The 12,934-nt window shown below is 40.5% G+C and overlaps 1 protein-coding gene across 1 annotated transcript in view; it reads right to left on the reverse strand.

Annotated features, from left to right (window-relative positions):
• chmp6b (charged multivesicular body protein 6b) overlaps nucleotides 1-6,406 on the reverse strand; it is a 54,604-nt gene extending 48,198 nt beyond the window's left edge. Inside the window, exon 1 of the mRNA XM_048611097.1 lies at nucleotides 6,197-6,406. Coding sequence (XP_048467054.1) covers nucleotides 6,197-6,406 — 210 coding nt within the window. The remainder of the gene's footprint in view (nucleotides 1-6,196) is intronic.
• Between the last annotated feature and the right edge of the window lie 6,528 nt (nucleotides 6,407-12,934).

The following is a 12,934-nucleotide window of genomic DNA, read 5'->3' on the forward strand; positions in this document are numbered from 1 at the left end:
GTTCATCCAGCTCTACACTTTGTTATCTCAGATTCTCCAGCATCTGCAGTTCCTACTATCTCTAGAACAATAATAGGGCTTTTTTAAAAATCAGAAAAAAATGGTTGCAATATCTGACAACCAACATACACATTGTCCATGCATTTCAAAACACCGCAGAATATACAATTTGGCTGGGAGTCTGTGATCACATTAACGTACAATTACACAGGACTGCTGTGTGCAACATCGTCCACCACATGTCCCTGATGGAAAGCAGGAGCCCTCTATTGGGGAGGAACCCAGCTCTGTTGTTTTTTTTTACTAATCCATCACCAAATCACCCAAACAGAATGACTGAACAATTAATAATTAACAAGCGTTGCCCACAGGGGCAGTGCAACAACAGAAATAAAGGAAGGGTAGGGAGAGAAGGAGGTACGAAATAAAAATTATGTAGGAGGAAGAGATAATGCACTCCAGCCCTCGTGGAGTCCACCTCTCTCTAAATGAATCTCAGCTCTTAGGTATTTTTAATCAACCTGTTCAGACATGTTACAGAACATTTCAGGAGCAGGTGGGACTTTATACTGGACCTTCTGGTCCAGAGGTAAGGATGCTACCACTGCACCACAAGACCCCTAAGAACTCAGCTCTTTTTTTGTGTATTCCACCACTAAATTAATTAATTAAACCTCTACCGCATAGAAGGGCAAAGGCTGCCGTTGCATGGCAACACCCTGACATGCAGTATCCCTCCAAACCACACACCAGCACGACTTGGAACCATATCAGAGTTCCTTCACTGTCACTGTGCCTAAATCTTGGAACTCCCTTCCTAACAGCATCAAGGACATCCCTCCACCACATGGACTGTAGCAGTTTAAGAAGACAGCTCATTACCACTTCTCTCAGGACAATTACAGATGGGCAACAAGTATGGATCGAGCCAGTAATGCCCACAATGCCATAAATGAATAAAAAAACTCAGAATGTATAATAACAAAAGTGAAACAACTTCTACATTAAATTTGTTGATTATAACAAAGCAATCTGCGGCATTCATAACCAGTAAAAACAATTGTAATCACAAACAAAATATTATTTTACAAATATTAGCTAAAAATAGAAAGTACTGGAGAAACTCAGCAAACCTGGCCATATCTGTGGAAAGAAAAACAGAATTAATGTTTCCAATTAGTGATCTTTCATTGGAACTGATTTATAAAACCAGTTCCAAATGGCTACAAGAATATAGGATGCTAATACTTGATTTGGGTGTAGCATTGAAGCTAGAATTGATGGAGAAAAAACATTAAATGGTACACTTACATTTAGAGAAATACATTTACATTATTAATTATTTAATGCTTTATAAAAGTGGTCATTCAGCCAGGTTCCTAATTTAAAATGGAAAAGAGAAATTATTTGTAAATGAGTGAATCAAAGAATTTGCGAAAAGCTCAGTGATTCCCTGCTATAAACTTACAGTCACAAATTACAAGAAATATTGCCAGAAAGAAGAATTTAATTAAAAACATACTTGTATAGTTTAAAGTGGTTAATAGAGAATTGGAAATCTGCTTTACACTGCTACCAAGAACTGAGTTAATCCTTTTATTTATTCCACATTTTAGCCTCGGTGTTCTGTAACACACTGGATGAAAGGATGAGGCAGCTCTAATTGATTGGTTACCTTTAGGTTTGACAGTTAAATACAGCCTAAAACCAGCTGAATAGGAACATGGGAGTAGGCCATTTAGCCCTTCAAGACAGCTCTGCCATTGTAGTTCATGGTTAATCGTCAACCTCAATGCCATTTCCCCATACTATGCCCATATTGCTTGATGTTACTGGTGTTTTAAAATCTATTGCTCTCTGTCTTGAATATGCTCATCCTCCACAGCTCTCTGGGGTGGAGAATTCCAAAGATTCACAACCCTGTTGGTGAAGAAATTCTTTCCCATATCTGTCTTAAAGGCATGCATCTTATTCTGTGTCCCCAGATTCTAGGAATAAAATTTTCCTTTATCATTGCCTCTTAAATCAGTTTGGCAGTGAAAGCGGATAGCCTTGAGTATTGGCTTGAATTTTGTCATAATTAGATATTAATTGGTGCTAAGTTTGCAAGTCAGCACTGAGAGGCCTTGTAAACCTGGTGGGTGTCGCAGATGGTTCAATGCTATTTTGAGTTTAAAACACAGCATTAATTTCTTCAGCAAGATCCCACTAGGTGCTCATAGAGACTGAGTGATGAATGAACTTTAACTCATGCTTGTGCTGGAATTGATCCAAGAGTACTGATGCTGATTGAGCCAACTTCTGTACTCAATAATACCATCTCTCAAAGCTTTTATTGGCTGAATGAATGCCACATTCCCCTTGATGCATGCACACATGTTCTTGCTGAATCACTGAAAGACAATGAGACTTCCCATTGGACACCACCTTGAGGTTATATGTGGTGGTTCTTCACACAACTCTGCCCAGAGCATATCTCTGGAATAAAATTCTCAACATTTTGTATGAGCTGCAATAAAAACTTAAAATAAGATAGCTTCATAATGGATAAATAATGATTGCTTTGGAGAGAGATGTAGATTTTATGAACTCCATAAATTAATCCCTGGGAGAAAAGTTCTGATACCTTAGCAAGGCTGAGAAACTCATGAATTTATTGCTTGTAATGAGTTGCCAGATGAGCGGAGGTTTAACTGGTCAATGTACCAACTCCCAGATCCCAGAGCAAGTCATTCGAAGTGATATTGATGCCTTGTGTGCCTCCCTCAGGACCTTGTAAAAAATCATCACCGGAGCGTGTATGGAATGAGATGCCAGATGATGTGTTGGAAGCTGATACAATTACAACATTTAAAAGGCATCAGGATGGAGATATGAATTGGAAGGGTTTAGAGAGATATGGGCCAAATGCTGGCAAATGGGACTAAATTAATTTTGGATATCTGGTCGGCATGGACGAGTTGGGCTGAAGGGTGTGTTTCCATGCTGTACATCTCTGACTGTGTGACTCTAAGCTAATGGCAGGTGTCTCCTGTCTTCCACATGTGTCCCACAGGTTAGCTCCTCCCTAGTCTGGAGTTTACATACTATCGCTGAAATCTGTCTGGCTCATGTCAGTGAGTTCTGATTGTCCGGCATGGTAACTAAAGGAGATAAATTCAACTGTCGCATCATTAACGCACTGAAATAATTACAATGCATACTGAATATTGTACAGCAACACTCTGTGCTCGGAGTAAAACTTGACAATGTTCTTTCGAGGCCGTGGGAGGATGGATTCAAGGGTCTTGTGCACTCCACTTGTAACCAACTGGGACCAATGACTCAGGTGATATTCAAAAATATAGATTCAATTATGTCTTCCAAACAAGTGTATTTCACCCATGAATGTATTACAGTATTGGTTATTAGCAGCAAGGACATTGTGCGACTGATACAATAATAGCATGAGATGCTGAAAGGAGGAATAGAATGTGCATAGCTTTTCCACATTACATTGAAGGTCAAGTCAACCTGGGGTCTCTCAGCCACATCAAGTGGAATCTTGATTACTGTCTGACACTTATAGAGGCCTGAGAACAGGCTGTGTATCCATGTCCTCAGACTGAAATCTCTCCAATATAAAGGGAGGTGGATGAAGGAACATGAAGAGCGTACGTCACAATCTATAATTGATTCCTCTTTCAACACTCTATTGCTCCTCTGCAATGTATCAATGACTTGTTTCAGCAGGCAAGGGTTCAAATGGTTAAGGCAAATATCTGAGCATGAACCGCACTCAGCCTCCAGTAATGTGTTGTCATGTTTGATATGCCTGTAAAACCACGGCAATAATAACCATCTGTCTTGTCAAATTCTTAGTAACAACATCATCATGGTTTTCATCATCCAAACTCAGAAAGTGTTATTGGGACTAGTACAAGGTCTACAAACACGTCAGGAATTTGGCACATAAAACAGACAGACTTTCATTTCATCTTTTTGGAATTAATATTTATTCATTTCCCCCATCAAACCCTGAGCATACAGCCAGCATACTAGTATAAAGATTTCAATGCTTAGTAGTTAAAATTTATTATAAAATGAAATAGATGAGGGAATTGGTTGTACCAGTTATCCATATTTGTGTAAAACATAGCAAATTATTTGAAAAAAAATTAAGATCAAAATTTTGCCTTAGATTTCTCAAGATTACAGGTTGCCAGTCAGCTGTAGACACAGATTAGTCACTCAGTGAACCAATCAGATATGGACACAGGGATTTGTGATGCCAGAGGATGTGGTGGAGGCGGGTACAATTACAACATTTAAAAGGCATCTTGATCGGTACATGAATAGGAAGGGTTTAGAAGGGTATGGGCCAGATTAATTTAGGATATCTGGTCGGCATGAATGAGTTGGACTGAAGGGTCTGTTTCTGTGCTGCACAATGACTCCATAAGGATTGGTCCATAAATGAACCAATCGGATATGGACAGAGGAATTGATCATCCAGCGGGCATATTCGCTCATGCAATATGACAGACATCTGCAGAAAAACTTTGTTGAAGGATTGGTCCCAACTGATCTTGGGCTTCAAGTAGCATTTAATATCATGTTCTGAAGTTTGAAGTGTAGCAAGCTATTTGACAGAGTGAATCTCTGCAACAACAATTTGCATTTACGCAGTAACTTTAAATTGGGCAAAATCTCCACGATATTGTTGAGGAGCATCTTATTCAGCTGAGAGAATTTAGAGAGATAGGGAGGAGACCATTCATAAAAGGATTTGAAAAAAATAGATGAGAATTTTAAGATGATGGAATTGCTGGACTGTGAGCTAATGTACCACAAATTTTCTGTCAAATGTTCTCATGTTAAATTTCAATTAAATCTTTTTATGAGCAATCTGCACAACATTTCTCCATTTATTAAAGGAAATCACATTTAATGGACAAAGCACTTTGCTATTATCTGGCACTAAGTCATTTTTATCATTTCATTCAGACAGTAAAAGCTTCTTTCAAAACCCTTCCACTTACCCAGGAATCATTTGTCACACTGGAAATATTATCATTAATAACATTGATGGAGGCTATCCAGATAAATAGTTCTCTTACTGAATGGTTCAACTAGCAGGGCGCGCAAAGATTAAAGAGCAAGAAGGATTGTCAAGCCTCTTTGCTTTTGATTTTCACAAGAGGACTGTCAAGCCTATGTTATTAACCAATGGTCAGTCCTGTGGACAATTAACGTGGACCCAAAACACTATTGGACCCATTTCTGAAGAAAGACAAGGTAGAGTTGGGAATCAATCAAAAAGGAGACCAATGAAGCAAACAGCTTCCTTGTTAAAATAAAAGTATTCTGGAGTATCTTCTCCCTTGTAGTTAATGTTAGGGATAGAAATGCAATACAGTACAAATATGCCTCCTGGCTTGCTGTAGTCATATGACTGCTATCATAAAACCACGACAGGAATCCATTTTACAGCCAGATCGATAAAGGCACAGAGCAAGCTGGGCTTTTATCCTACTGGCTTGTAACATCATGTCAGAGCGATGCTGAGATAGACTGCTGAAGAATTGTATAGAAGTACAGTTACTAAAAGTGCAGAACGTTGCTAGAAGTGACAGAAAAAGAACAAAGAAACAGGCACCAGCTGAAAGCACTGGGGAAGACACATTGGCTCACCCAATCACAGTTAAAATGAAAGGTGATATGAAAAAGAACTGGTAGCATTTTATGCATAAAGACAAAATATGAAGTTGTGACAGATTTTAGTTAACAAACCAGAGCAGTTATGAGCAGATACTCGTCTATTACTGTTGGGGAGAGACTGCTACACAGTGAACTCCACAACAAATCTTTTTGAGCAATCAAATAAAATTTGAAAGCCTTGATAGCATACTTTGAACCCCAAATGAATATATCATATGAATGGTAAGTGTTAAATAACAGGGCACAAGGTGGAAAAGAGTCCACTGCTCTATATGTGACCTAATTAACACAACTCACAAAAATCTGGGCATTGCGCAGATAAAAGATGATTGAATTCAAAGCAGGATTGAAATAGGAATAAGAGAAACCTCAGAGAGAGCATGCTTTCTAGTGAGAGAGGAAAAGCCTGCCCTTGGGTTTTTAATTTGCTTTCAATGGATCTCTGTAATGCTGCATTTTCTGCTCTTTCCCCTAGATCTTCAGGTAACCTAGCTACCAGCTCCTGATTGCTGTTAAAATCATCGCCGTTATTGTTGGTATCTTTCTCTGTAAAATCCATTTGAAGGTTTCCATGTACTGATTGCAGAAGTTTAAATTCCTCTTTGCTTTCTCCTTCACAGTCTACGCCTCTAGGAGTGTCATGACACAGTTTCATCAGCAGGAACTTTCTCTTGATTATCAATGCTCCAAATTTCTTTTCCTGCATCTTTCTCCTTTTTTCCCACAGGACAGTGTTGTGAACTCAGTTCCTGTGCCATAGGCCCCACTGGAACCTGAGATCATTTACAGCATTTATAACTCAGTGCGTGTATCCCTCTTTGTTGGTTTGTTGTTACAATTAACTGGTGCAAACTTTCTACTGTATTCATATATCAATGATGGGTAATCCTCAAATTCATTCTCCTTTCCCATTTAGACTTAGTTCCTGCTTCTACAGCTGACATCAGGGAACCAGTGATGAAGTACATATAGAGATGGGCCAGATTATTCCAATGTGTCGATTGCAACATATGGGGACTTCCTTCTTGTTTAGAGGGGAGGTGAAAAAGCAAATAAGAGAAGAAAAGAGGAATTATGAGAAAAGACTAGCAGCAAACATAAAGGGGAATCCCGAAGTCTTCTTTGGCCTACTAATAATGGAAAAGTATTTAAAGGATTGGGGACCTATTCAGGATTTATACATGGAAGCATTGGGCATGACAGGGGTGTTAAATAAATACTTTGCATCTACATTGACGAAAGAGGAGAAAGCTACCCAGGCCATGGTGATAGAGAGGGAAATGCAGTCATTAAAAGAGTTCAAAACTGATAAGGAAGAAGTCTTGGATAGACTGTTAGTATTTAAAGTTGACAAGTCACTGGGACTAGACAAGATACATCCAAGGAATTTAAAGAAAATGAGAATGGAAATGGCAGGGATACTGGTCATAATCTTTCAGTCTTTCCTAGACTGAGGGGAGGTACCAGGAGATTAGAGAATGCAAACATTACAGCCTTGTTCAAGAACAGTTGTAGGGATAATCCCAGCAATTATAAACCAGTGATGGGGAAGCTTCTAGAAACAATAATTCAGGATAGAATTAGTAGTCACATGGTAAATTGTGGGTTATTAAGAAGAGCCATCATGGATTTCTAATGGGGAAATTGTGTTTCACGAACTTGCTGGAATTTTTTGAAGAAGTAACAGGAGTGCTCAATGAGGGTAATGCTGCTGATGTGTGGTAAACATGGATTTCCAGAAGGCGTTTGATACAGTACCACATGACACACTGAGGAAAGTTATAGGTCATGGTGAGAAAGGGACAATAGCAACATGGATACAAAATTGACAGAGTGACAGGAAACAGAGTAATAGTCAATGAATATTTTTCAGACTGATGGAAAGTTTGGAGGATCTGTTGAAATTCACAAGGTGTTGGTATTAGGGCCCTTGCTTTTCCTGAGATATGTCAATGATCGGATCCTGGTGAGCAGGGAACAATCTATTGGAAATTTTTGGGAATTGCTGCAGCTCATATGCTGTACTTTGACCGACAGTGCCCTTAGGGAGGGAATTCCAGGATTTTGACTCAGCAACAGTGAAGGAATGGCAAAATATATCCAAGCCAGTATGGTAAATGGCTTGGGGGCAATTTGCAAGTGGTCTGCCCTTGTCCTTCTGAATGGATCTAGAAGGTGCTCTCTAAGGATCTTTGTTGAAATTCTTTAGTGCATGTTGTAGATAGTACATACTACTGCCGTTGAATGTCAATGGTGGAGGAAACGGAAGTTTGTGGATGTAATGCCAATCAAGGTGGCTGCTTTGTCCTGGATGGTATTGAGCCTCTTAAGTGTTGTTGGAGCTGCACCCATCCAGGCAAGCAGGAAATTCTACGACATTCCTGACTTGTTCCTTGTAGATGGTGGACAAGCTTTGGGTGTCAGGAGGTGAGTTACTTGCTGCACTATTCCTAGCCTCCGATCTGCTCTTGTAACTAGTGGTTATGTAGTGAGCCCAGTTGAGTTTCTGGTCAATGGTAACCCCAGGATGTTAATATTGGGGTTTCAGTGATGGTAACACCATTGGATGTCAAGGGACAGTGGATAGATTGTCTCTTATTGGAAATGGTTTTCGCCTGGCCTTTGTGTGGCATGAATGTTACTTACACTTGTCTGTCCAAGCCTGGATATTGTCCAGAGTTTGTTACATTAGAACATGGATTGCTTCAGTATTGGAGGAGTCATAAATAGTGCTGAGCATTGTGCAATCATTGGCAGATATCCCCACTTCTGACCTTATGATGAAGCAAAGCTTGTTGATCCAAGGAAACTACCCTGAGGAACTCCTGCAGAGATATCCTGGAGCTGAGATGACTGATCTCCAATAACTACAACCATTTTCCTTTGTACCAGGTATAACTCCAAACAGTGGAGAATTTGTCCCTTGATACCCATTGATTCCAGTTTTGTTAGGGTTCCTTGATGCCACACACCATTGACTGTGGCTTTGATAACAGAGGCTGTCACTCTTACCTCATCCTTGGAATTTAGCTCTTTTACCCATGTTTGAACCAAGGCTGTAATGAGGTCAGGAGCTGAGTGGCCCTGGAGAAACCCAAACTGGGTGTCACCGAGCAGGTTATTGCTGAGCAGGTGCTGCTTGATAGCACTGTTGATGACAGCTTCCATCACTTTACTGATGAGCAAAAGTGGACTGATGGGGCAGTAATTGGCTGGGTTGGATTTGTCCTCCTTTTTGTGTAAGGGACAGACCTGGGCAATTTTTCACATTGTCAGGTCGATGCCAATGTTGTAACTACTGGAACAGCTTGTCTAGGGGCTTGGCAAATCTTCAATATTATTGCTGGAATGTAATCTGGGCCCATAGCCTTACGCAGTATCCAATGATTCCAACTATTTCTTGATATCATATGGAGTGAATCAAATTGGCTAAAGACTGCATTACTGAGAAGATCAAGATGGATCATTCACTCAGCACTTCTGGCTGAAGATTGCTGCAAATGCTCCAACCTTATCTTTTGTACTGTTGTGCTGGGCTTTTGCATCAATGAGCACGGCGATATTTGTGGAGCATCATTGTCTTGGGTCACAGGGTGTATCCAAGTGGTTCTTTTCAGATTTGGTTAAATGTAGTTAAGAAAAGATTTGACAACAGCAATTTGCTTAAATATGAACATTTATTGAGCAATAAGGAAGGAAAAGAAGAAGACTAAACTGTGAACATTTATTAAGTATTATTAAGTAATAAACAAAGATAAAAAAAGGAAGGAAAAGTAAGCAACAAGCCTCACGCCCCCCTGCACGTCAGGGACACCCCACCCTGATTGATGGTTGGTCTGGAGGCTTAGGTTTGTTCCTGGCACCATTCACGATCCCAGAGGTCAAGTCTGACGACTTGGAATGAAACTCTCTTTCTCATACAGCGTAACAAACAGCAAGTACAGAAAAGCAACTTTGATTATGCCACCTTTGGCACGTATAAGAATGTTCACAGGACTCATTCCAGGTCATGCAGCTTTCGAATATCATCAACAATTTTAGCCCTTCAGCCCGTCCTATAAAGTTGTTCTCCAGTGAATTTTTTAATTGTCCACTGCTAATCATGACTGGATGTGGCTGAACTGCAAAGCCTAGATTGTTTCACGCTGTCTATCACTTGCTGCTTCTGCTGTTTGGCATGCAAGTAGTCCTGTGCCCTGTTTGGTAGCTTCTCCAGGCTGACACCTCATCTTCAGGTATACCTAGTGCTGTTCCTGGCATGCCCTCCTGCACTCTCCATTGAAGCAGAGTTGATCCCCTGGCTTGATGGTAATGGTTGAGTGGGGGATATGCCGGGCCATGAGGTTACAGATTGTGCTGGAGTATAATTCTGTTGCTGTTGATGGCCCACAGCGCCTCATGGATGCCCAGTCTTCAGTTGCTGCATCTGTTCAAAGTCTGTCCATGTAACATGGAGATTGTGCTGTATGGCACTATGGATTGTATTCTCAATGTGAAGTCTGGACTTTTGTCTCCACAAGGGCTGTGCGGTGGATACTCTTACTGATACTGTCATGGAAGATGCATCTGTCTCCAGCAGTAAGGATGGAGCCGAGTTTGGTTTTGCCTCTTGTTGGTTCCCTCACCACCTGCCGCAGATCCAGTCTGTAGTGGATGATCTGCTAGGTTATGGATGCAGAGACACAATCCAAGAAAGCATTGCCAATCATGATCAAAATTTAGTGTGATGGATGGCAGAGGTCACCAGATGAGCCTGAAATTGATCAAGAGTTAGCAACTAACAATGTCTGAAGTAAAATACATTAACAGGTTCATGTAGTAAAAGCAAAAGATCTTCACTCGGATTTTGAAAAGGTGTGAGTGTAACAATGATGCTGTGATCAACAGATTGTAAAATAGTGCAACAATTTATTGGATTCATCAACCACTTAGCAAAACATTTGCCTAATTTGTTGTTGGAGTATGAACCATGGTGCCAACTCACTACCAAAAATGTATGGTAATATAGAAGCACAGAACAAGAAGTAGCATTAACTAAAAGCATACAAATAATTATGGCAACTCCAATGCTGAAATACTATGATGTAAATGATGAAGGCACCCTATAGTGTGACACTAATGAGACAGGAATTGGAGGGAGCCAAATGCAACAAGGTCAACTGGTCGCATTTACATCCACAGCATTAATTTAAAAGGGAAAAGTGCTATGCACAAATCAATGAAAAATAATGCCGCGTCACAGTCTTTACTTGCGAACATTTTCAACATGAACTATTTGGAACAAACAAAACAACAATAGAGTCCATTCACAAGTCACTGCACAGCATTTTTCTTAAGCTATTACTTTCTGCTGCAAAGCATCTACAATGAATGTTACTCCAATTATCAAGATATCATCTGGGTGTGACATATAAGCAATGAAGATGATAAATATCACTGACATGCTGTTGAGAGCAGAACTCCCTAAGATGACAGGAGAGGATGTTATGACAAGAGTGTGAAGTCTTCTAGAAGGTGAAGCAGCATTTCAGCATGTTCTGAAAGTCATCAAACCAGCAGAGACACTGAATGTAGACAAATGCCTCGATCAAAGGAAACAAACTACCCAACAAGATATAACTCTCCAAGTGTTGCAACTTGAAAATGTGAAAGGTGACCTGAATGCATTAAGGACATTCCTGTGGTCACAAAACATATTGGGCATATGGAGATGAATTGACAGCCCAAGATGGCATCTAGTACAAAGAAAATTGAGTCACTATCCTTAAGGAATTGAGAGGAGAGATCTGAAAGAACATTGATGTAGGCCACCAAGAAACTGAGCTGAGTCTGAAGAGGACAAGAGAAATGGTCAACTGGCCAAATGTGAGCAACAGTATCAAAGACTGCAACAGCTCAGGCCAGTGCTTGTAATGAGCTCCAAGCTAAGCTGATGACAAACGACATCCAAGTCAGAACATGGAAGATGCTGGAAGTAGACCGCTCAATCTCCTAGGAACTGATTATTTTGTCAGTGCCAATTATTAATCTGAGTATTAGCAGGTGGACCACAGCTGCAGAGATTATATAAAGCCATTCAGTCGGGCATTCCAGAAATTATGCCGAGCAATAATGGCTCTTAGTTCTTGAGTGAAGAATTCAGTCACTTCATAAAGGATTACGAAACTCGACACCATCTGTCATCTCGACACTCTCCCCTGTCAAATGCTGAGACAGCAGTTAATTGGCTCTTAGCTCCCATTGGACACAAAACACTGCCTTCTCTCCACTGTTGCTGCTAGCCTGCTGAGTTTCTCCAGCAATTTTGATTTAAAGACTACATGTGCAATGCATGTGTGGATACTGACGAAAATAATTAACTGCTGACACATGGGAACAGTTAACTCGGGCAATTCAGTGCAAACAAAAGTGCATGCAAGATTTTTGTTTGTTTTGTGTATGAAAAGGGTAACGTTTGGGGTAGAAATGCAAACTGTACTCGTGTATCTCCTGTTTGCCATAGTCATGTGACCATGAGGCATGCACTGCAGGTATCCATCTTATAGTCAGTTCAAATAAATACACAGTACAATCCAGACTGTTGTCCGATGCACTAGCAAGAGTTACTGAAAGGACCAGGGGATGGAGGGAAAAAGGTGGAGGTATATTTAGATGAGCACAGAAGAAAGATTTATGAGGACGTTGCCAGGGTTGGAGGGTTTGAGCTATAGGGAGAGGCTGAATAGACTGGAGCTATTTTCCCTGGAGCATCGGAGGCTGAGGGGCGACCTTATAGAGGTTTATAAAATCATGAGGGGCATGGATGGGGTGAAAAGACAAGATCTTTTACTCAGGGTTGGGGAGTCCAAAACTAGAGGGCATAGGTTTCAGGTGAGAGGGGAAAGATTTAAAAGGGACCTCAGAGGCAACTTTTTCACACAGAGGCTGGTGTGTGTATGGAATGAGCTGCCAGAGGAAGTGGTGGGGGCTGGTACAATTACAACATTTAAAAAGCATCTGCATGGGTACTTGAACAGGAAGGGTTTAGAGGGAAATGGGCCAAATGCCGGCAAATGGGACCAGATTTATTTAGGATATCCAGTCAGCATGGACGAGTTGGACTAAAGAGTCTGTTTCCATGCTGTATATCTCTATGACTGTATGACTGAGAATATTGGAAGATTTTTCCTGAAAGTTTGAACAAAGAGAAAAAGTCACTTTTAAGTTCAGTTTCTGTCCCAGATTCCTTTCTCTT

Source organism: Rhincodon typus, chromosome 23, assembly GCF_021869965.1.
Source record: "Rhincodon typus isolate 14 chromosome 23, sRhiTyp1.1, whole genome shotgun sequence".
Taxonomy (NCBI): Eukaryota; Metazoa; Chordata; class Chondrichthyes; order Orectolobiformes; family Rhincodontidae; genus Rhincodon; species Rhincodon typus.